The sequence below is a fragment of the Daucus carota genome, chromosome 6 (assembly GCF_001625215.2).
Source record: "Daucus carota subsp. sativus chromosome 6, DH1 v3.0, whole genome shotgun sequence".
Taxonomy (NCBI): domain Eukaryota; kingdom Viridiplantae; phylum Streptophyta; class Magnoliopsida; order Apiales; family Apiaceae; genus Daucus; species Daucus carota.
Genome location: NC_030386.2, coordinates 28191513 through 28214937, shown reverse-complemented (window position 1 = coordinate 28214937; position 23425 = coordinate 28191513). Strand labels below are relative to the sequence as shown.

Sequence of the window (23425 nt, the reverse complement as noted above, 5' to 3'; positions counted from 1 at the left end):
TGTTTTCAAGACATAAAGTAGGGGTATTCCACCATTTTCAAGATATTAATTAGAGGTATTTAATGAAAAAGTTTATACAATCAAGTATTTCTTGGTATGTGTTTTTTTTTCCAAAATGGACAGATAAAAAGGGACGGAGGGAGTATTTTTTATTTTTTTTTTCAGAATAAAATTTTTGATTATATATTATTATTCAGAAAAAGAAAATTCAAAAAAATAATATTTTTAACTACCCGGTCAAAGCACTTAAAAGTGGGTGCCAAAAGTCAAAGCGTCATATAAAAAAACAGAGGGAGTATTATTCACTGATTCATCAAATTTGTATTGGATAATTGAGTAATCTCACTAGTATTTTCCTACAATTAAGGCATTAAATAAGGATATTGATAGAAATTTCTTATCAAACTTAAATTTTCTTAATATGCGTGAAAATGTTAAAAGTGGACACATAAATAGGGACGGAGGGAGTATATAGTTTAATTTCTATACCACAACAAAGATATACAAATACATGAAAACATGTTATTAGTCAAGTAAAATTTTTTAGAAGTCACATCGAACACCGTTATTCACGGTAAATTCGTCCCCCCAATGGCAAGCCACATCTTAAAACATACTGCAATATATTTATACATCTATATTGTCTATTTTAATATGTAACTTTTTATTTTTTAAAACAACAAATAGATATTTTTTAATAGTTCATCAAAAATTAATCAATTTGACTCTTTGAAAAGTAAGGGATTTATAAATTGAGACAGAAGGAGTAATATCCTTATCCTTATTCATATAAAAGTAAATTGTCCATGTAAGCTTTGTACAAGACTTGGGAGTTGACACCACCTCCTCATATTTAGCATTGTTGTTGTTACACCTGATTCCTTGATGTGGCAACTATACCTCATGTGTGAAAACGAGAACAAGGCATGAGATTAATAGAATATTACACACACAGATAATGCGGAATCGTGTTTTCTCTGGGTAGTAGCAGAAATGGAATACTAAGCTTGAGTGTGTGAAAAGTGATCTCTTTATATACCACACCTTTTAGTTTTTAGAGTCTTGTAGCAGTAGAGCATAATTTTGCTACACAAAGACCACTTCAATTAACCTGGACTTGGTTATATTCCTCTCTCGCTCGTCTATGAAATATGCAATTTTGATCGCTCAAAAAAATGGTTTGAAAATAATTATGGGTAAAAGGAGAGATTAAAATAAATTGTAAAATATATAAAAGTGGTGTATATGTGTTTTCCAAAAGCTACCTAGGCAGTCTTAAATAGATTGGCAGGGAGTGGACGAGGCCACAGATACGTGGACCCTCAAGTGATAGGTGGTAACAAAATTGTAGGTCTGAGTATGATGAGCTTCCCCTAAAGTTTCCATTTATGTACTCAAATTTGGCAAGGTTTTCACATGCCTGTCATCTTCACTAATGTCACAGCCTTTTCAGCTTCACCTTTACTTTTATTTTTATGTGTTATAGATTGCTGAGTAGCTGAGCTCAGGAACCATATATAAAAAGAACAAAAGATATTTTCCAGGCCAAAACAGTTTAAGAAAATCAATTTTACTCCCAAGTCTTGAATTATCTCAACTCAGCTTGCCTCCGGTTAATAATTGAGATGGTGATATCGAAATTCAAGACGGGCCAACCCAAACAGTTCTGGGATGAATTTTCACATAATCCATTTGAGAAGTAGAGCTAATTTGTTAAAACACAACATTATGGCCTAATGCATACCCTTATTTTCTCATTTAGCGAGCCTAGTACATGTAGAGACGTACCCTCTTGTTATAAACAAGATGTTAACAATTCGAATCTATTTAGTCATTGCTGCCTTGCTGGTGTCCATAAAGATGCAAATTTTTATACTTAAATCCAACCAGAAAAAAAATGAACTGTATATATAATACATCGTCAATCAGTTAAATAGAAAATGATACGTAATATACCATTATAGATAAAGAAATGATTATTAAAAATAATCTAGATAATTAATATCTCTTTATTTAATTTGTTGACCTCCTCCTTTCTTATATCTGTCGGAGGTAAAATGAAGGTCGTTATTATAGCATTTAGTAAAGTTTTTTCATTATAATTACATCTAACGTATTTAACCTATGATATCAGGTTTTGGAGACCTGCAACTAAGAGTGATAAGTCATAAGTTATTGATAAATAATTAAAAATAATTAGATAAAGTACTGGCCCAGTATATGAAACAAGAATAAGTACAATAACTAACTCCTTTGCTGAACATCATTAAACCATTTGATTAAAGAAAAAGAAGAAATCTTTAATTTATTCCCATCATTTTATTGGCATAATAGCGTGAGTTGGAAAGTCTATATCATATCTATAAATAAAAAGCAATGAAACCAACATCCTTCCATTTTCTGCAAAACTCTTCTGTGCAGAGACAGAGACGGAGGCTGAAATGGAGAGCCAGCTATTAAGCAAAGGAGTGGAACATAATACACTATAATTCAACAAACAGCTGCCGCTCTACTTTACACTTTGTTTCTGTTAATTACTTTCTTCATCTTCCCCCTCCTTCTAACTATATCGTACCTTTCCTTACCAGGTTAGTGCAGCTTCTATATTACCAACAATTCACGCAACCCTAATTACGTGCTTCAAATTCCTCATTTGCTTCTAGCATATATAAGCACTTGAAGTTTTTCGATAAGTACTTGTTTGCAACGATCTACTTAAGTCTTTTTCATTTGATCTGATTGGTTTTGCTATTTACAGCTATGGAATTCCCTAATATTTATCAAGATGAACCCGAAAGCTCGAATAATCAAGCGAGGAGGCCTCAGCAACCACAGGAACAGCAAGAGGGAGCTGGGAGGGGTAAGATCGAGATCAAGAGGATCGAGAACACAACGAATCGGCAAGTCACTTTCTGCAAACGCCGGAACGGTTTGCTCAAAAAAGCTTATGAGTTATCGGTGCTTTGTGATGCTGAAGTTGCTCTCATCGTCTTCTCTAGCCGTGGTCGTCTTTATGAATATGCTAATAACAGGTCAGTAAAATCAGATCATCATATACAGTATATATTAATTATGCAATTATACTTTATATATAATTTTATGTGTACAAATAATTTTCGATATATTATTTGAATTATGAATTTATTTCCTTTACGAGCTTTCGAGCCTCATCTTGCTCTTTCTGCTGCTTCTTTGTTTAGATATATATACACATTTATACATATAAGAGGCATAGATCTGGTAATCACACACATTGTGTATTGTATACATAAAATAGGTTAAGCAATGGGTGGATGATTTAGGTATTAGAATGCTTGTGTTTCCTTTGTTTTGTTTCTTCATTTACTTCTCAAATGCTTTTGGATTATGACATGTCACCACTCAGCCTTTAAGAGAACCAAAATAAAGTTACTTACACAAATTAGGGTTCCACTACCCAAACTGGTATCTGCCTGTTGAGTTCACAGTGTTAGCTATTTTAGTTTAGGGTTTAATTTTACTTAAACTTGTCACTTTACCTTATTAGATAACCATTCATTGAGCATATTGTTTGGAAGTACTAGCATAAGTGTGTAACATATGCGCTTCCTTAGGGTTTAATATAAAAGCTAAGTGGCTTAGTATCTCTTGTCATGTCAACTCTGAAATTTCAGTTGTGCATATATAGATACATATATTACATGTATAAGTATTCTTATTCGGGACCTGGATCTCACTTTCTTTCATTCGAAATTTTACTTAAATAGTGCAAAAAACTACCCCTTCATATCATTATGCCAATTCTTTGCTTACGTAGCTTCTTCTTTGCCTTTGGCTTTCCATGTATATATACACACATATTATTAAGAGAGAGGTTGGAGCCATGAAATATTTGTGTGAAGAAAGGGGATTTGTGGAAGCTTAAGATGGTAGAGAAAGGATGAGATGAAGTCAATTGTGGAGAAAGAAAGAGAGAAAGAGGGAGGGAGACAAGAGAGAGATGAGGTGACAGAGTGAAGAGAAAAGTGAGAGGAGGTGAGAGCCAATGGGATGTGTGTACTATCTGTTCTGCCTACTAAAATTACATAGATGCATGGGGAAGTGTGTACGTACAACTTATAGGCTCCTCTGACCATTTGAAATGACTAGAGGAGTGCCACTGCACACGGAATATTTCTTATTTTTAAGAAATCCATCATCATGTTTAACATATGCCACTCCTTCACTAGTTTCATCTTTCAAGTAATCACACAAACACAAACTCTATACATATTGCTTCTTCTATATATACATGTTTGGTTTATAACCAGGTGGGCTCCCAATTATGTTCTGCATTTATTTGTATCACAGTCCACAGATAGAAACATAAATTTGCAATTACAAAACCACATCAAACTTGTATCATTCTCTATCACTGCATAACCAGCTTCCCGGCCTTTGACCAAAAATGTAGATCAGTACATGCACTTATAAGTTATACTAGAGTTCTCGGTGTAACCAGATGAACTTATTCTCGGTTAATAAGGACTTATGTTTTCGTACTTTTAAGGAAATAAATATTATTTATTCCGTAAATATAAGTTGTTTCAGAAAAAACATATCTTTAGTTAAAGTTTTTTAGTAATAGGGACTTAATTCTAAAAAATAAATAAGTGAAACATATTCGGGGCAAAAACCTTGATATCAAGGACAAAATGGAGGCCTGGCATAGATATATAATCACTACAAAAAAACAGGACAAAACCGACCGCCAAAAACGGTCGGTTAAAAGGGTAAACGGTCGGTTTTAACACTAAAACCGACCGGAGAAGCTGGTCGGTTGTAAGCTGGTCGGTTATCAGCTATTGGTCGGGTTTAAAGACGAAAACCGACCGTAATGTCGGTCGGTTTTGCTTATTTAAGAAAGTCGCTACCTGGGCCCTGTAGCAATGCCATCTGGAGCCACGTGGACGCCACAGCCACGTGTAAACTAAAACCGACCGGAGTCGGTCGGTTTTTCATGTTTGACCAAAATATGGTCAATCGATATAAGATAAATATAACCGACCGTATGTGGTCGGTTATAATCTGTTGACCAAAAAAGTCAAATTTGTTGGGGGAACTAAAACCGACCGTCTGTGGTCGGTTAAAATATCTTGACCAAAAAGTCAAAGTTGCTGAGATTGTTGAGGCAGTGCACAGTCATGTTAAGGAATCTTGTAGGACGAGGCAGGACCAGCCACTCAGTGTCTCGAGGAAATTAAGGTTGCTGCTTTACATTCACTGCACTGCCTCTTTACCGTGGTATCTTCTCTTTTGTGGACAGTGCACAAATCTTTAAGTAAGATACAGCATTACAGCTAGCACAGCAATATTAATTTGTATGTATAGCCAAGGAAGCTACAAGGCTAGTCCTAATATACTGGCAAGCAAGAAATTAATATAATTATATTTTATCTCAATTATTAATATTTTGATGTTTAAATAATAATGGTAAAAGCACTACTCTTATACTTGTTACTTTACTTAGGATTAAATATTAATAATCACAAATTAATTTTAAGTCCAATAAACGAAAAATATAAAAATAACAAAATCATTATTTTATAATAAAATAGGTGATCCAAATTTGATCATTGAACCAAATTTGGATCATCACTATTCACTATCACTGAATTTAAGGTAATCTCCCCAAATTTGGATTTGCCCTTAGACAGGCCAAAAATTTTATATCTTATATCAATGAAGAGAATAATAACAAAATTTCGTATCATTTATTATTACATTTAAATTATGATAATGTTTTAGTTTTAAAGAATATAATCTCCATCAGAGTACCCCATTTTGCCGGCCTATTACTTATAGATGAATAATTTTATTATCTTGATCAAATAATTTTGTTAACCCCTACTAGTACAAAAATGATTTTATGTATCGTATATTTAGTATCCGTTATTAGAGAATCTGGATTTCATTTGAAACTCTTAATTTAAAAGAATAACCTGTTTGAAAATATGGATTTGGATTTCGTCCGAAAAATTCAAATATTAATATAAATCTCATAATTTGAAATAACAAATCAAATCATGTCATTTAAAATCCATCATTTGAATTGAAATACATAATTTCAAACGTCTTCTAATATTAATCTAAATCGAACTAGAATCGATCACGTTCTGATTTGATTGTAATCAAAATCGTGATGAGATTCATAATTAATGATGTTTAACTACTTCAAGAAAACATGGATCGACTTTGATTTGATTATAGTTAAGTGTACGTGTGTATATTATTCATATTTATACAATTTGATATATATTACTATATTTTCCGGTTGAATAATTTGATATATATATTATTATTCATATCACTACTAAGACATATTACTATCTTTTCGTAATAATGTTAGCATTGTTATATATAATCTTCAGAATTTGAATGAACTAATTTAATTTATTATGCAAAAATAATTCAAGTAATAAGTAATGAAAGAATAAATTTAGAATTCTAGAAATATTATTAATTTAAAATTTGATGTACGAAATTATAATGACGATCCTAGCTTAATAAGTAAGGATTTTAGCTGTTTTTTGTTGTTGACATATATGGCTTAACAAATGTTAAACACTTCGAGCTATTCAACATGCTAAAGTAATTAACGATTCTAGCTTAATTTTGATATAATTTAATTATTTTTCTTTGTAATCTTGTACTCTTGTGTCGATTTTCTGATATTGATTTATAATCAAGTAAAAAAGAATATATATCGTGCATCCTTATAAAAATTCATATTTTTAATAGTTTCTTATCAAATCCAAATATATATACTACATGATAAAATTATGTTAATATTAGTGACTATTTTAAGTTACATGGAAATGAGTTGTACTCACTCTGTTTTTTTTATATGTCACTTTTGACTTGGGCACCTAGTTTAGGTGGATTGACCGACTACTAAAAATTATTATTTTATATGTGATTTATTTTTTGAATTAAACTTTTGATTACATATTTTTATTCAGAAAAAAAATTTCAAAAATAAATATTTTTAACTACCCGGTCAAAGCACTTAAAAGTGTGTGCCAAAAAATCAAACGTCATATATTAAAAAACAGAGGGAGTATATATTCTTCACCCCTGATGCGCAAATTGTTTTGTGGAAAATATGATTTTAAGGCGCACTAATAGAATATATTCTAGTATTTGAAATATTAATAAACAGTTCTTCTTTTTTTTTTAAAATAAACAGTTCTGTAATATAGCTAAAAATGTATTTGTATTTACAGACTGATGCATGTCTCCCAACGTGATATTCTTAGAACTCACAACATCATGTAGATATAGATGCTTATCGTGAGCATGTATATGCAGACGTGGGATCACTTAATATATACTTAATTAAACACTACTACTTAATATTATATGTCGTATGATTAATTTTTCTTGAATATATACTTAAAATCTGATTAATATGGTCATCGTTTTCATTCCACATTTGCAGCGTAAGATCGACTATCGACAGGTACAAGAAAACATGTGCTGATACCTCAAATGTGGGATCTGTTTCTGAAGCTAACACTCAGGTACATGCTGTTTATATCCATATAGCTATGTGTGTGTGCACGTGTGTTTAGACTTAAATTTTGAGTTTATACATGCTGGAGCTTCGAAGCTAATCATTCATCCTGTCACTAGTGGATCGATGCATTGATACTGTGCTAAAAATGCTTTCACTCTCCTCCCCTCTCCTCTCTCCATAGTCCATAATGTATTTAATTATGTGCGTGCATGCCAAACAATTTGTGTTGCTTTATCTAGCATTCTAGCTCAAGCCTGCAAACTCGATCAATAACGTTCGTAGTTTGAAGTTTTAATGCCAACTATCGACATAAAAATACTCGAAAAGTGATGTTACCTATTTAATAAAATAGATTCGATCACAAATTATCTTGTTAAAAATTTCAAATTTTATTGATTTATTATTATTATGTTACTATTAAATAAAATAAATTCGGTCCTAAATTATCTGCTAAAATAATAATTATATCATAATGGTAAATTTTATTATTATATTATTATTAGGTTAACGTGTTCAAAATTATTGTTCTTAATTTTAATTTTGTGGATAAAAATATACCGTCAATGTTGTAACGAGAACGAATCGGACAATTAGTAAAACACAGAATCAGTATTAATTGGATTAATTAGAGGTTAATTAAATAATTGAATACTTAATCAATTCAGTAAATTACAAAACAATAACTATTCATGATTAAGCTGTAATTAGTTATGATTAATTACCAATTTCCGGGGAAATGTTTACAGTGTTTAGAATTATGATTGTCGTGTATGCCAAAGATAAAATGAATCGAAAGCGAAGGGAGTAACTTTGTTTAGTGATAACCTGCACCATTGTCAAGAAATTGTATAATCTTACCAACCAGTTGAAGCAAAGTGGATTCGTCGAGGTTGTCTTCATATTCAACAAAATTAATCTTTTCTCTTCAGCTTAATTTTTTCAAGTGGGACAATTATAATATAATGAACAAATTTTCGACAATTTTAACTTAATTCACTAGAATTATGAAGTGTAGCTTCTTTTTCCTGGGTCCGTTGAATTTATTATCCAATATGTTTTTTAAATATTATGACCTTCTTCCCTTCTTTTGGTCGAGTCTCGTCCTCGTTCATACAACATAGTTACCATCTCTCTCTTTTGCATATTTCTCCATAAAATTAATTAAATTATCCAGTAACAGTAATAAGAGAGTTTTTATGACTATTGTTTCCATTAACTCTGTCTTTGCTGATCCAGTTTTATCAGCAAGAAGCCTCCAAACTCCGACGTGAGATCAAGGCTCTGCAAAATTCAAACAGGTAGAATATACAGTATTATGTATGCACGCAAGTACACAGTTCCTTTCTCGATGCCATGTTACTCACGGTTAAGAAGTTAATAATATACGTACCTACACATATATAGGAACATTGTCGGGGAGGGCCTTGGCTCTTTGACCTTTAAGGAACTCAAGAACCTTGAGGGCAAACTGGAGAAAGCCATAACTAAAATTCGATCAAGGAAGGTATTTATACCGCATCCCTCATTATTTTAACATACACTTTATAATTAGTTTCTGATACATGTCTACCTCTTTCTTTTTCAAAATACCAGAATGAGACGTTATTTGCGGAGATTGAACTGATGCAGAAGAGGGTAATATTCTACTAAATTAACTCTGCGTTAGTTAATTTACGTACAAAATGCTCAATTACATTAATTCGCAAGGCCTGTACATTGCCTCCTCGACCGTATGACAATGATTATTAGTAGTAAATGCACAATTCTATTCATGCAGGAGATTGAGTTGCAGCACGCTAACATGTACCTAAGAGCAAAGGTCAATCTCACTTCTAATATGTCTGTGGTCATATAGTGAGTGTGTGGTTTATATGGTGATTAATTATATAAAATAAAAAAAACGCAGATATCTGAGAACGAGAGAGTGCAGCAACACATGAGTTTGATGCCAGGAGGAGGATCTTCTCATTCTCATCATCAGTACCACCAGCAATCAATGGCGCCTGATTCAGAGCCAGCTTACAATCACGACGCTCGCAACTTCCTTCCTGTTAACCTCCTGCAGCCTGATCATCATGATGACCATTACTCCAGTCAAGATCAAACAGTTCCTCTCCAACTTGTGTAAGATTGTTCATCAAGAGTTCACAATTTCTCAAGTCCAATAGTTTAATGTACTCTAGATTGATCATTGCCAGTAATATATTTAATGCACATATATCTTTGAGCAGGTAATTAACAGCTGAAGGCTCGATCCACGTATTATCTGGTGCTGGTGCTGGTGCTTCAGCTCGCGGTTCTGTCCGTGCTTATAATGAGTTGTAATTTTGTAATTGTGCAATAATATAGTAATTAAAGGCTTTACTATAATGAAGACCTTCAGTTTCGATTCATGTACAAGTATAATGACATTATGCATTCTTGTTATGGCACTGTGGCACAGGTTCTGTACAAAGTGCCCCAAGTACTCCTGTAATAGACATCCATTTTGTAATGGGAGCCTTTTCAACTGGGCTCCAGCCTTTCCTAAGCCTCTTTTATGCTCCAATTAATGCGTCAGTTAATGATATTTAGATCTTTCTTGCCATAGCACACAAGAACACATTGACAAAAGAATCGCCACACTAGCTAGATATAATTTAGATGTTTAGTCGTTGTAATGTAGAAGATTAGCATCAGTTTTTTGATTTGATTGGGATATGCAAAGCAAATGAATGAATAAAGACAGTAGTGCTGAAAATCTAACCATAATGAACTATACAATTACACAAATTACATATTTGTATACTGAAGACTGCTATACCCATGACCCTAGTTTCTTGTAAAGGTCAGTCGCGTCCCTAATTCTCAGGGTTCTCTTTTTCTGTAATGTCATGTGTTTTAGACACGTATATCTGATACATAATCTACAAACCTCAGGACTTCTATTAGAGACTGAAGGTTAGACCTTCTTCCCTTTGGTTCATTCTAAGCAACTAATGCTCCGTTTGGTAGAGTGAAGGAAAACCGAGAGAGCAGAACGAAAGACTGTGAAGAACATGACTAGAGGTGGAAGATGAGGATGCAAGAGAGATAATTTTCTGTGATGGTTTCAAAAAGATATGAGCAGAAGGTCAGAATGAACACTCATCCTTGGTGGGATTAAGTTCTAGTTTGAAGTTGTTGGAATTGAGCAGAGGAATTAATGAAAGTCATGAATAAATATTCGGAGAGAGTAAATAATTCATTTTTCTCCCCAACTAAATGGAGCATAAGCTTTTTTCTTCACTCTCGGATTCTACATTCCCTTAATATTTCATTTGAGTAATTTAGATGTCTTGTCCACAAGCTTCGTACCTTAGAATCCCCAATCTCAAGCCATGGCTTTGCTGGCCCACTAAAATGTAAAACAGTTGCAGCTTTTAAAGCCTCTAAGCCAACTTGAGGAAATCGATAGCCTAAACCTGCCATGTGCCATGAAGGGTGAATTGGATGTACAAAGCCACTGAACGCAAGCAAAGCAGGAGGCAGAGCTCCGGGATTCCATAGATCCAAACCAGAGTCAAGGTTCTGCAAGATAAGCCAAAGCAATCACGACACTAACAGAAAGTTATACCTTGATATTCAGGCATAGGGAAGATGAACAAATTCTTGAATATAAAATAAAAATACTTTAACTACTGAAAAGGTATATAAAATAAATTGTAGAAGAGTCTAACAAAATCTTATTTTCACTATTATTACTTCACAAGAAGTCTTTTCTACTTGTTGCTTCATACAACATATATGTTCCTTTCTCATAGAATCAGAGCAAACATATGATCTATTCATCTAGCATTTCAGTAATCAACCAAGACTTTGTTTTAGAACCAACAATATATGATCCAAAAATTGTCCCTTTTATTTATTTAGTTATATAGAACAGGTATATAACATAGATACTTACAAACTTGAGCCATTGATGATAAGTTGCAGTGATATTTGTGTTTCTCCACGCTTCAAGATTAAAAACATTCATTCCATACAACCATCCACATTGGTCCTCATTCAAGTTGGAAGATATATATGAGTTCGAAAAATTGAAGTAATTCTTGTACTTTCTTCCCGGACAACAGTCAGGTCCACACCCCGACTCAAAAACTGCACCAACAACCTTTCCGTTGAGATTCACTTGCCATAGAGCTGATAAGTCATGTTGTACAACTACATCATCGTCCAAGAAAATGATCTTGTTTAGATTTGGAAAGAGCTGGATCGCATTAAAAAACAAGTACATTAATTTGTTTAAAAAAAAACTATTAACTAATTCACTAACTGCTTTGCATAGCGAGAGAGAGAGAGAGAGAGAGAGAGAGAGAGAGAGAGAGAGAGAGAGAGAGAGAGAGAGAGAGAGAGAGAGAGATTAATTACCTCTGGGGCATATATTCGGAGATGATTCAGAAGGGAAACACATCTCGGGCTTGTAAATTCTAATTGCCTCTCATTATATCCGACAGTATTAAAGCCCTCCTTCAGATTCTCATATGTATGGCTTAATATAAGGCGGTGGATCTCTAGCATCTCCTTCACCCCATAGTTCACTTCATGAGACCAGTCATACTGATGCAATCCTTTAACTTCGAGAACTGCGGAATCAACGGGAAATTTTGCAAACCATGCATGCATGGGAGTGTAAGTTTTTTTATCTGTCACTACATGGAACACCATTTTCTCAGGGCTGATAGAATTTTTAATGGCAGAAGTGATGGCAACCGAGGCAGCAAGCACATTGTCTGTCAAGAGAAGAACATGATGGAATGAAGGGTCAGTCAGCCTAGAGACGTATTCAGGTGAAGGTAAGCTAGACCTTGCTATGGCATTTACAGCATATTCTTCAGCTAACTTCAGGTGAAGGCAGTGCAGGCTTTTGGGAACACCGTGCGAAGCTAAATGCCAGTAGATGAGCTCGTGCCTCCTGGCTGACTGGACTTTGCGCTCCATAAGTGCTATCTGCTTAAAGGAATGTTGATCAGTAGCCCATCGCAAATAAAATGCTTTATATTTTTGCTAACATATTCATGATCCAGGTCCAAGGCGGTCAAAACTTGCACACTTTTGAATCAGTATAAGTTTTGCCTCTGCCCCAACAGAAATTAAATTAATAATAAGTTAGATGGTGCAATGATGTTAGGTTTAAGGTCATCACTAAAGGGTAAGGGGAATGCTAGTCAGATTTTTTGGACCCTTCTATTATGCAGCAATTTCACTGCCTTAAATTTGGGAATATATTGTCACCACCTGATAAACATTTGTTATTAAGGTCAATCCCTGCCCAGTGACAGCATTTATGCATTGTACAGTTGTACCTGGCAGTGTCTGACATTTATAAGCAATGGGGTCCTAAACCAACCTAAATGACATGAAAAAACATACAAAATTGTAGACATACTGAAGCAACAAACTGTCAGGATGGAGTCTCAAGGGGCAGGGGCTAACAGGAAGGGTTTTAATCTTCACAATAGTAATCAAACATAGATAGAGAGAGTAATTGGGTGTTAAAACGTTCACAAACACTTTCTAGAGAAATCAAAATATACTTTTCCTGATGATGATGAATCAAAACAACTGAGATCAGATTTAATAGCAATGACAAAACAATTTAGAATGCTAACTGCCCACCGCACAAATAGTTATTAGCTATAGGCCTTTTCTGCAAAATTTATTCTCTGTATATAAATTGATTTAACAACCTTTTGGAGGATTAAAATGGTGTGTAATATAATAATAAGGTATTCACAGAACTATATCAAGCATTTTAACATTCATACAGAACTTGGTTTTGCAGGAGTATGAATGTAGGAGCATTTTCTCACCTTTCTATCAGAGGAACTATCTCAGATGTAAAGTCATGCTTTATTTTTTAGCAAAATATGTTTGCTTTTTTACTTTTGTTCTCATGCTCTAAGATGCTATCAGTTTCAATATAATTCATAAAAGAACATTTACCCAAAAGCAAGAGCAGCATACAAATTAAGTAGAAACATTATCATTAGGAGAAGTAGGACCTGTGATTACCATTGCCTTGGTCTTAAAAGCGAAGGCCTTGATGTCTTGTTTACTTGACATAACATCTTTAATTAGATCACCGAATGACTCAGGAGAAACCCCAAAAGTTTTTTCCACTACTTCATCGCCATTGTTTGCTTCTAGTAACGCCTTCGTCAGCTGCTCTATGAGCTGTTTAGTAGTGTCACCACACCACCCACAATAGATAAAAGAGTCAATCTACAATACTCATCTACCAGAACAAAGTTCACATGCAAAGGCCAACAAATCTAATGAATCCTCGTGTCATGTTGCAAATTACAGGCATTTATAATAAGGGTCCTCTCTAGATGCAAATCATATCAAGATATTGCATCATTTATGTTCAAGATAGGAAAAACTATAGCTGCTAGTATTGGACATCACATTTGTCCCATGTAAATATAATCACACAAAGAAGGGACCGGAAAAGCTAAAATATAAAGAGGTTTAATGATAAGATAGTGATGGAGTACCAAACATCCAAACCAGAGTTTATCCTCAACTCAAGGTAAATAGGAGAAAGAAACGACATCTAGTGTAAGCCTAAAGTATTTCCACTATAGCTCAAGTTGCACATAAATCTAACATAGAAATTAAGACTATAGTTCACTGATCTAGGACAAAGTACTATACAAGCAAACACAGAGCACATTTTTTATCAATCAATTCACATTTTCTTTCAGAAGGATGCCTGAATTTTTATCGCATTTCATTCTTATTCAAGTTGGTAGCTTCATGAAATTGAGGAAACAATATAATTTAGAAGCAAAATCCACGGGCATTCATTCTTAAGAGATTAATTTGGTCAAGAACATATTCATAACAGTAAAGAACTTGAAAGAAATTTTAAATGACTACCTACGTTCATGGTCACATGCCCACACAAGATTTCACTCCACCTTTGAACCAAAACAAAAGGACTATCACATGTCAACTTGGTAAATAAAAAAGCTGGTTGAATTGCACAAGAAGTTATTAAATTTAGTTGCATACTGATAGTAGAGGTTAAAACTTGGAATTTAATACATAAGCTTCCAAAATGAATACTGAGATTCACGGAAAACCAAAGAGTAAAGAATGATAGTATTATCATAACAAAGTAATTTACTTACTCGTGATGATTCACTCCCGCCGGAAAGCTTGGGTCCCATACAACCTACAAAAATCAAATAGCCATAAGGTCGAGCAGAAACACAACCATCAATTTATTTACAGATTTTCTAGTTTGTGTTTGTCCATGAGCACATACTAACAAAACCACTTTTTAGTCTGTTGGCAATGATGGCCCATGCAAACACAAAAAACTCTGGCAATCAAAATCAAATGTTTGTTATGCACAGAAAACAAATAGTAGCATAGAGAAGTTACCGAAAGAAGAGGAGCAAAGAGAGGCGGATTCTATTAGGAACAAAGCAAGTCTGAGGAAGAGAAAAGGCAAAAGGATGGCAAGCATCAACTTTACAATCGAAATTCGGCTTCTTCTTCTGCCCACAACTGATGCTTTCCCTTTCATAACTCCAGAAATCCACCACCACGTCACTAGTAATATTCAATCTCTATACAATACTTGTTCCTGTTTATAGCTAGCACTCAAATAATATACTTAAGAGAAGTGAAAACAGAGGTGTGATCGAGGAGAATAGTAAATTAAACCGAATGGAATTGATATGAGGAGAGAAAAGAGTAGGTGAGGTTCAAGTATGATTCAGACAATATCAAGAAATACATACAAGAAAGTGATGAAATGTTGCAAGTGTTTAGAGGTTGTGTGTGATATGAAAGAATAAACGTATGATTGTTGGGGACAGGAGGCAGAGTGAAAAGGCCAAAACAAACGCCGCGTTAAAAGCCCGCGGGATTTACAGACATGATACACGGCCGGGGCCAGCACTATATATACATTTCTGTTGCCTTGTAGCTTTGTTTCTTTCATTTTTAAACTAGTCGCTGCTTCCTTTGACAATAAAGTTCTAAATATCCCCCGCCGTTCGAATTTTTAATTTCGATTTTATTTATTTTAATAGTTTTTTTTAATTGTTACCGGATTTTCTAATTTTTATTACCTGGTTTTTATAAAACTGATTAATCGTAACACTAAAACAAATGAAATACAATATATTTTTATTTAAAGAATAAATAAGTCCTGCTTGTCCTAACAAAATTATATATTTTTACATATATAAATTATTAAATATAAATATCCAGAAATTCAAATATATTTTTGTTAAAAGTATGAATGAGTTCTAATCTTTAGCAATTTTGCATTATCATTTAAATAATACCGATAATAAGCTATTTTGCATTATCATAAATTGTTTTAATAATAATAACAATAATAAACAACTTATATAGCAAATGCATAGCCGGATTACTATTAGGTGCCGTTTGGAAACATGGATTTCATTTCAAATGTGGGATTTCAAATCCAGAATTTGAAATCCAGAATTTGAAATCCAAATCCATTGTTTGGGAACATTAGAATTTCAAATCCTGGATTTGAAATCCAAATCCATTGTTTGGGATATCTTAGTATTTCAAAAGCTGAATTTGAAATTTAAACAATTTTTACCTAAAAACTTAATCATAACTCCAAATTTAATTACAATTGCGTTCTTCAACATTTATCTAAATAATATTTTGAAGTAGGCGATACATGAGATAAATATTTAATCTCATTCAGAATTAAAAATAAAGTCTAAGATAAAATATTCTAACTAGTCATCAATATGTAACAAGTGAAACACACGTCACAAGTGAAAAGAAGAATTTATAATGTAATTTGAATTGAAACCAATAATATAATCTTATTGTCCTCAATGCAACTATTTCAGATTTTATGCTGGATACCAATATTATTACTCTTACAAATAAATTAAAGTAATGATAACAAATTGTGGTTTCATATATATATCACTAAATTACATTAGAATGAAGCACTTCTCCTGCTTGGATAAGACCTGACTGTGTAACATTTACAAGGCTTTGCATCAATTTCGCTACAAACATGGACAAGCTGTAATTGTCAATCACCTAGCACTATCAACATATTGAACAATTTCTGAGCTGATATTTGAAAGCCAATTCACAGAGGTACCGAAAAAGAGCTCCCAAAACCAGAGATCAAGCGCAAGAAAAGAGGAGAATATCAAAAGTGCCAAGGTCTGGTACCGGTTTAACGGCCACCCCAAAGCTTCTGCCAAATTTGTCAAAAATGGGAGGGAACTACTGGCTATGTTGCGGCTTGTTATTGACCAAGCTGTTACCCACTGCACCCCTGAATAAAAAAGATCAAACACGCAAATTTGAATAATTTCAAGATTTTAACTAAAACAGCTGAGATTCATAGTTTTACTAGTAAATGCTATACAGTACACCTACTTGCTATGACTATCTCAAAGGATCAAGAATCCAGCTGTTGTCATCAAATATTCAGGTGCCTACATGTTAGATATATGAACAAGAGTTAGTTTACGATGATAGGCACAAATACAGAATAGTTTACTTGATATTTTGTTTTTTGCTTTGAAAGAGGAACTGGAACTACAAAATTGAATATGCATAGTGCTCAATTGCAGAAATCACACCAAGCAGTAATGTATATGTATTCCAACAGAAAAATAAGCTGTAAATGAAAAGAATAATAAGCTACACATTAAAAATTGGCTTTTACAATTATATGTACGTAGTCCAGTGATGCAGATGGCTTCATGTACTATTGAGCTTTTACGATCTCAAGATTAATAAGTATTCATTATTATGAACTTGTGATAAAATTCCAATACAATCCCATTACATATAAGCAAGTTTTATATTGATAGCACTTAACAAGTAGCTGCGTTAAAATTAAGCAGCTTACCAAATCGACAGAGAAGAAAAAACTAGTCTATATTATATCAGCTTACAAAATCGACAGAGAAGAAAAAACTAGTCAATTGTTCAACAGAATCAGACCCAAGTTTTATGCTACTGGATCTCGTTTACAGATATTTAACATAATTACAAGCCATTGGATAACATAATTACTAGTCATTAGTGAGTAGAGCAGATGACTTAAAATTTACTTCAAAAAAACAGTATAACAGTCATAAAACTCCAGTCCCTCCTACTAAATATTCTTCAAACATTGTTTTGGCACAAATTCCTTATGAGACTAAAGGTAAGGTTTGCGTGTACTGAGAATCCTTGGATTGTAACTAGTTCTATAGCTCAAATTCCTAATTAAACTGACCAAAAGCACAACTTTCATGTTTCTAGATTTGCCAGTATTGGATTATATTCGAAACGGAAGGGTCTTTGGAACGGCAGGACTGGAAGGAAGATGTAATTGCAATGGAGATGCGAAGCTTTAGTCGTTTTGACATTACGCAAACACTTAAGCTAGCAGTGAAATGATAAATGAGAGGGGTCTATATAACATGGAGAGATGGACGTATATATGTGAATACAATGTATGTTACAGTAGCAGATAGTCCGAGCGAAATGTGTACAAATCGGAAATGTGTACCCGAAATATTATATCGAGCACACACCTAGTGAGTAGGCTATAATTGAGAATCATTGCTCCTCAACTAATTCAATTCTTTACAATATATAACACCCAAACCTGATTTTACCTCGTCTACTGTATAGGCAACAGATTAGGTCTTTTTAATAGAATTCAAATCACCTGCCATCTAGCAGTTCTGGACAATATACATATACACACAGATTATATACAGAAGGTTAAACCCTAATTACAAAAATCAGAGCACTGAAATCAATTACACGCACATATATACATATAAATATCAAATTAAGCAACAAATTGATAACAATATAATCCAATACTGGCAAGAGAGACAAGGAGAAAGAGAGATACAGAGAGGGCGATAGGAAGAGAGAGAGAGGGGGAGAGAGGCAGAAAGGGGGCGAGAGGGAGAGGGGGAGAGGGGGAGAGAGAGAGAGAGAGGTAGGTGGAGAGAGGTGGAGAGAGGGGGAATTGCACCTTCGGAGACGGAAGGATGGCCGGAGCGAGCAGCAGCGTGAAAGCAGGGGTAAAGAGGAGTGAGCAGTAGAGTGAGATCGGGAAGGAGGAGCTGGAGTGTGCGTTTAGTTTTTTATTTCAAATGACATGTTTTAGAATGACATTTCAAATTATTCTATTTTGACTTGTGTTTAAGTTTGGATGGAATTGAACAAATCCAAATTCTGAATTTCTAAAATTTGCCAAACAAGAGATTTGCACAAATCTTGGATTTGAAATCAAATCCATGTTACCAAACAGGGCATTACTGTAAATAAAGATAAAATAATAAATCTACTCCACCCTAAATTATTTAGAATAAAAATCAGATCGTTAAAATAATAAATTTTATAAATCATGTCCAAATATAGTATGTATGTAAAGTTTCTGTAAATTGATTAGAAATATAATGAAGTCATATTTCAAAAATAAACTTACGTACAAACGGATGAAAATACAAATTAGAAATGACAAAAGTCATGTGATAACATGTATGGAAAGGTATATTTCAATTGAAATAGTGTTAGGTATTCAGAATTTTTCTATCAATTTTTTAAAGAAAATAATATGACAGTAAATGTTATCAGTTGAAGACATTTACACGGTTGCACTCTATTTTGGAAAAATATAATTACAAGTTGAGAATTTTTGTAAAAGATACATAAAAATATTCTTCCTCCATAAATCTCACACTTAAATCAACCACAACTTCGTGATGGCTCTTCGTTATTTACATGTTTTGCTATATAGTGGTACTATACAGAAAGAAACCTTATATATCATGATGAAATCGTATTTTTACATAACTTGGTGGCTTCATATGCGTATTGCTACGTTTTGTCGCGGTCATTGTCAGTATTTAATATGCAGCAGAGGATTTATATGATTTTTCTACTGCATTATATCTGTGAGAAGATGTGTGATAACTCCTTTTCTCGTCGGGGTTCCAGTACACTTTTCCGGGGAACTCAGGTTGCGACCTAACCTGCAAAACAACGCAGCACGGGGGTGTGTCTCGTGAAGCGCCTCCGGCGTGATAATCAGTGATCGGAATGTGCTTGACAAGTCAGGGAAATCAAAGAGTTTTCACTCTAAATATATGGTGCGATATGTTTTTGCAGAGGGGCTTGGCTGGGGAGTTCCTTATATAAATCCTTGGCCGCCAATGTAGTTACAGTGGCGGGCGCGGGTCTATATCCACTCCCCAGCATGATTGTCTGCTTTGGTGCAACTAATGTCCTTTTGGGATTTGTGCACACTGTAGCGGAGGCGAACACTGTAGAGGGTGACTATAGCGGGCACTGTAGCGTGGTACCTTATCAATATGTATTAGAATAAACTTCCTTGCAGATGTCTAGAAACATTAAAAATCTGATATGCGTGGTATTTTATCGAGTATAGGTGGTGGATTGCCATGGGACTTATGGTGTATTCCAATAATTAATTTTTAACTTCTCATCATATTGTTAGTGTCATATTTTTTAGTAACTTAATTTTTTTTTAATGTTTTTTTTTATATAAGTGACCCATAAACTTACAAAGTTTACAGCTCATGGGAGTTGAATCAGTCAGTGTCATTCTCCCTGCTCAGAGAATCAGTTTCAAAGAAAAGGAGTGGAGTACATCCTTTTCATCTTTACTATGGTGGTTGGATTTTATTTTTCATTACTAGTTGTTACTACTTGCTATTACTACCTATGATAAAACTTGTCAAGAACGGGACCATGACGACTTGTTCTAGCTAGCTACTAATTTCTCTTCTCTTTCTCTTATTGCTGTTTATGTTTCGTAGGAATTTTGTTGATATTTTTATTGCATTTATGCCCTAATAAATCTTGTAATAGAATTCAGTGGTCCCTTGACTAGTTGACTAGATCTAGGTTCCTTCACTTTTTGCATACTCCATATTTCGTGTGACGCACCTTTCTGCAGAATTTATGATTCCTTATTACTGCAGTTGAATTCAGAGACGGGCTGAATGATAGTGAATGGTGTTGGATTTCAGTCTACTCAAGTGCTAGCTGCTTGTACAGATTAACAAGCTTATACTATTAAAGTTAGACTTTTATTATGCTAACATTATACTACATTATTAATTAGTAGTAATTAGGTTCTGAAAAAAATTAACAGTAACTGTGGCTTCTTAAATATTGCAAAATCCAGCACTGTAAAAAAAAGTATTCTTATGGGGTAAGATTTTACTAGTACCTTGTAATTTTCATGCCATATCGTTTCAGGAATCCGATTGTACCAGTGTTTTCTGCTCCTTAGAATTTATATGAACTTCATATTCAATTCTCATGTAACACTTTTGCTTCACATAAATATTTTCTGAAACCTACTTTACGTTCATACAGTATGTACAACTGCTATCTGTATTCTGTTAATTTACTTATTCAATATCTTCATTTAAATTTACAGCAGTGACATCAAAGCTATCTTGAACAAAATGACAGGCAGACCGTGGCAAAATCATGCTGCATTAATTCAATATATAATTCAACAATGAACATAATAACTAATAAAACATCGAATGATTAATAATAAATATTAAAACAGACCACCAAATAAAATGCACTGTAGTGAAAAATCGTAGTAGTGAATTGCAACAACACATATATGGACTAGGTTCTGGGCTTGAGCCTGCCCTCGTTAGCCATCTTGAAGACACGCGCCTGTGCTGATGCTGCCTTGTTGGACCCAAGAGCGGAAACAAAACGATCTCTCACTTGCTGGGTTGTGAAAGGGAACCTTGTAATCGCCAGTGAGTTGAGCAGAGCAGCGGTTCCTTCTCTGTAGAGCGCCCCAATGCCATCTATATGAGTGTTTGAGAGTGCTTGTTGCAGACCCACTGGCGAAGCAGCAGCGGCTGGAGAGCCGTTGCTGGTTAGGCCAAATGCTCCGCCTAGAGTTGCCCCGTAGAATCCAATCAAACCCCATATCAATGTGGGATGATTGAGCCAGTAACTGCATCATTAGATTAAAAATGATAATTAGATAATTTAGTAGAGGCACATTTGTGGCCTTTTTACACGTGATGCTTTGATCATATAGCAAATGTTAATATTTTTGTAATTTTCTTTTTCTGAATAAAAATATAATATAAATATTTATTCAGAAAAAGAAAATTCTAAAAATACTAATTTTAAACATACAATCAAACCTTTTAAAAATATGTGTAAAAAGTCAAATGTCCTATAAATAAATCAGAGGAAGTACATGATATGACAAAATTTGGAGTGATGATGTAGGTTGTTATGACTTACGTGCATGGAAAGGGTGGTGAGTTTGGATTGAATGAAAATGGAGGGGACGAAACACCGGGAACGGCTGGAGTTCCCGGGTCTGTAGGAGTTGCTGGTGGGGTTCCATAAGTTGGGGTTGCGGGGGTGCCAGGGTCTACTGATGGACTAGTTGGCGGGCTCCCGTATGTTGGGGTTGAAGGGGTGCCTGGGTCGATGGTAGGACTAGTTGGCGGGCTTCCATATGTTGGTGTTGAAGGGGTAGTTGGAGTATCCGTTGGAGGAGCAGGGTCATAGTGTCCTCCACTTGGCGGTGTTCCACAGTCACTTGGCGGGGAGCTTCCGTGCCCGTGGGATGAGCTTTTATGTCCATGACTACCTCCTGAGCCGTGTGATGGGCTATGGTGAGAACCTGAAGCCACCATTTTAAGTATTTAGCCACAACTTCATTATTTTGCATGCATGCGTGTATTTTTTAGGCATTAGCAAATTTAGTAGAAAATATCAAAAATCAGGGAACAAGAACAATAACAATAGAACAAAAAGAGTATTAGTATACCAGAATGGGGGTCTCCTGAAGGATTACAGCATTTTTTATCTTGAAAACTTGCAGCAGACATTACAGGAATCACCAAGCTCTGGGAAAGAAGCCCAGTGATCAAGGTGAAGATGAGCAGAGAAGCCTGTTTGCTCTTCTCTCTTGCCATCTCTCTCTCTCTCGACTTGTTTTTACAAGAAGGTAAAGGAAGGAATGAGGTGAGATGGGAGTTGTGCAGAGTGCAGCAGAGATTATATAGAGCGGAGTGAAGTAAATACTGACAGCTGAAATTGCATGCGGTTGGTTGAAGGTGTTGCAGACTGCATTCAAGTTCCCATTTCTTACTTGCCTTTTCTTTTTCAAATATAAATTTGGAGCATGGAGTACATAACATGCAATACATTCTCAATTTAGAATTGTATGGTTCATATATCATATCAATGCAGACCTTCTTGGATGCCAGATGAATTTCCATTATCATTGTGTGGACCAAGTTGTCACCAAGACCTGCATTGGTCCTACCTTTAATTCCCATTTTATTTTTTTATTTTTCAACATTTATTTCGCATCTTAATTCATTTATGTTATTCCATTGATATATATATATATATATATATAAAAGCAAATTATAGAATTATAGAGAGAGGGTACTCTATTATTATCATATTATTTGAATAATTAAGATAAATAATACTTGTAATAATGGTATTATGGGTGTGACAGATGAGTAGGTTGGAGATGGAGAATGAGTGAGGGGAAGGTGACATTAAATCTATGGAATGCAGCAGGCAGTAAATGCGATTTGAAAACAACAGCCATGCCAACGCCACCAATGTCAATGGGAGTGAATTCGATTCTTATTAGGGTATAGGCTTTCATGCCCTGTAAAGTTTACTACCTCACTGTTGTGTTGACTCGTTTTCTTTTCAATAACTGAGAGGATAAAAGACAGCTCGGCGATGTACAGTGAGCTGCCCTGCTTCTTTATTGTTGTTTCCGTAGAGTAATTCATGTCTCAAATCGGTCCATGTTTGGGAGGATGACAACGTACGACCCTTTTC

At 34.4% G+C, this 23425-nt stretch overlaps 3 protein-coding genes and 1 long non-coding RNA gene across 4 annotated transcripts; 1 reads left to right on the top strand and 3 right to left on the bottom strand.

Moving 5' to 3' along the window:
• Positions 1 to 2356: 2356 nt before the first annotated feature.
• Positions 2357 to 10031, top strand: LOC108225552 (agamous-like MADS-box protein MADS1). Its single transcript, XM_017400445.2, has 9 exons — positions 2357 to 2588; positions 2759 to 3032; positions 7460 to 7541; positions 8774 to 8835; positions 8942 to 9041; positions 9131 to 9172; positions 9315 to 9356; positions 9444 to 9661; positions 9769 to 10031. Exons 2-9 carry the CDS (start codon positions 2761 to 2763, stop codon positions 9770 to 9772), a joined length of 822 nt encoding a protein of 273 aa, XP_017255934.2. The 5' UTR covers positions 2357 to 2588; positions 2759 to 2760; the 3' UTR covers positions 9773 to 10031.
• A 621-nt stretch (positions 10032 to 10652) lies between these two features.
• LOC108224887 (probable galacturonosyltransferase 15) lies at positions 10653 to 15238 on the bottom strand. The gene is made up of 6 exons (XM_017399642.2): positions 14951 to 15238; positions 14695 to 14738; positions 13571 to 13732; positions 11927 to 12505; positions 11463 to 11765; positions 10653 to 11086 (listed from the first exon to the last, which is right to left on the bottom strand). The coding sequence occupies exons 1-6, from the start codon at positions 15093 to 15095 to the stop codon at positions 10802 to 10804; spliced, it is 1518 nt and encodes a 505-aa protein (XP_017255131.1). The 5' UTR covers positions 15096 to 15238; the 3' UTR covers positions 10653 to 10801.
• Positions 15239 to 16360: 1122 nt separating this feature from the next.
• Positions 16361 to 18706, bottom strand: LOC108225419 (uncharacterized). Its single transcript, XR_001807599.2, has 3 exons — positions 18567 to 18706; positions 16961 to 17019; positions 16361 to 16856 (listed from the first exon to the last, which is right to left on the bottom strand). It is a non-coding gene; the product is annotated as an uncharacterized LOC108225419 (long non-coding RNA).
• Positions 18707 to 21048: 2342 nt separating this feature from the next.
• LOC108225562 (protodermal factor 1) lies at positions 21049 to 22765 on the bottom strand. The gene is made up of 3 exons (XM_017400455.2): positions 22386 to 22765; positions 21851 to 22238; positions 21049 to 21551 (listed from the first exon to the last, which is right to left on the bottom strand). The coding sequence occupies exons 1-3, from the start codon at positions 22756 to 22758 to the stop codon at positions 21209 to 21211; spliced, it is 1104 nt and encodes a 367-aa protein (XP_017255944.2). The 5' UTR covers positions 22759 to 22765; the 3' UTR covers positions 21049 to 21208.
• Between the last annotated feature and the right edge of the window lie 660 nt (positions 22766 to 23425).

Bases quoted from the DNA above. Each gene is read 5' to 3' on its own strand.
- LOC108225562 (XM_017400455.2), bottom strand. From the start codon at position 22,758: ATGTTATGTACTCCATGCTCCAAATTTATATTTGAAAAAGAAAAGGCA. The intron at 22,239-22,385 runs GTATACTAATAC...TGGTGGCTTCAG, and splicing joins TTCAGGAGACCCCCATTCTG to GTTCTCACCATAGCCCATCA. The intron at 21,552-21,850 runs GTAAGTCATAAC...CTAATGATGCAG, and splicing joins TCACCACCCTTTCCATGCAC to TTACTGGCTCAATCATCCCA.
- LOC108225552 (XM_017400445.2), top strand. From the start codon at position 2,761: ATGGAATTCCCTAATATTTATCAAGATGAACCCGAAAGCTCGAATAAT. The intron at 8,836-8,941 runs GTAGAATATACA...ACACATATATAG, and splicing joins GCTCTGCAAAATTCAAACAG to GAACATTGTCGGGGAGGGCC. The intron at 9,042-9,130 runs GTATTTATACCG...TCAAAATACCAG, and splicing joins CTAAAATTCGATCAAGGAAG to AATGAGACGTTATTTGCGGA.
- LOC108224887 (XM_017399642.2), bottom strand. From the start codon at position 15,095: ATGAAAGGGAAAGCATCAGTTGTGGGCAGAAGAAGAAGCCGAATTTCG. The intron at 14,739-14,950 runs GTAACTTCTCTA...TGATTTTTGTAG, and splicing joins TCTTTGCTCCTCTTCTTTCG to GTTGTATGGGACCCAAGCTT. The intron at 11,087-11,462 runs GTAAGTATCTAT...CTTATCTTGCAG, and splicing joins ATCATCAATGGCTCAAGTTT to AACCTTGACTCTGGTTTGGA.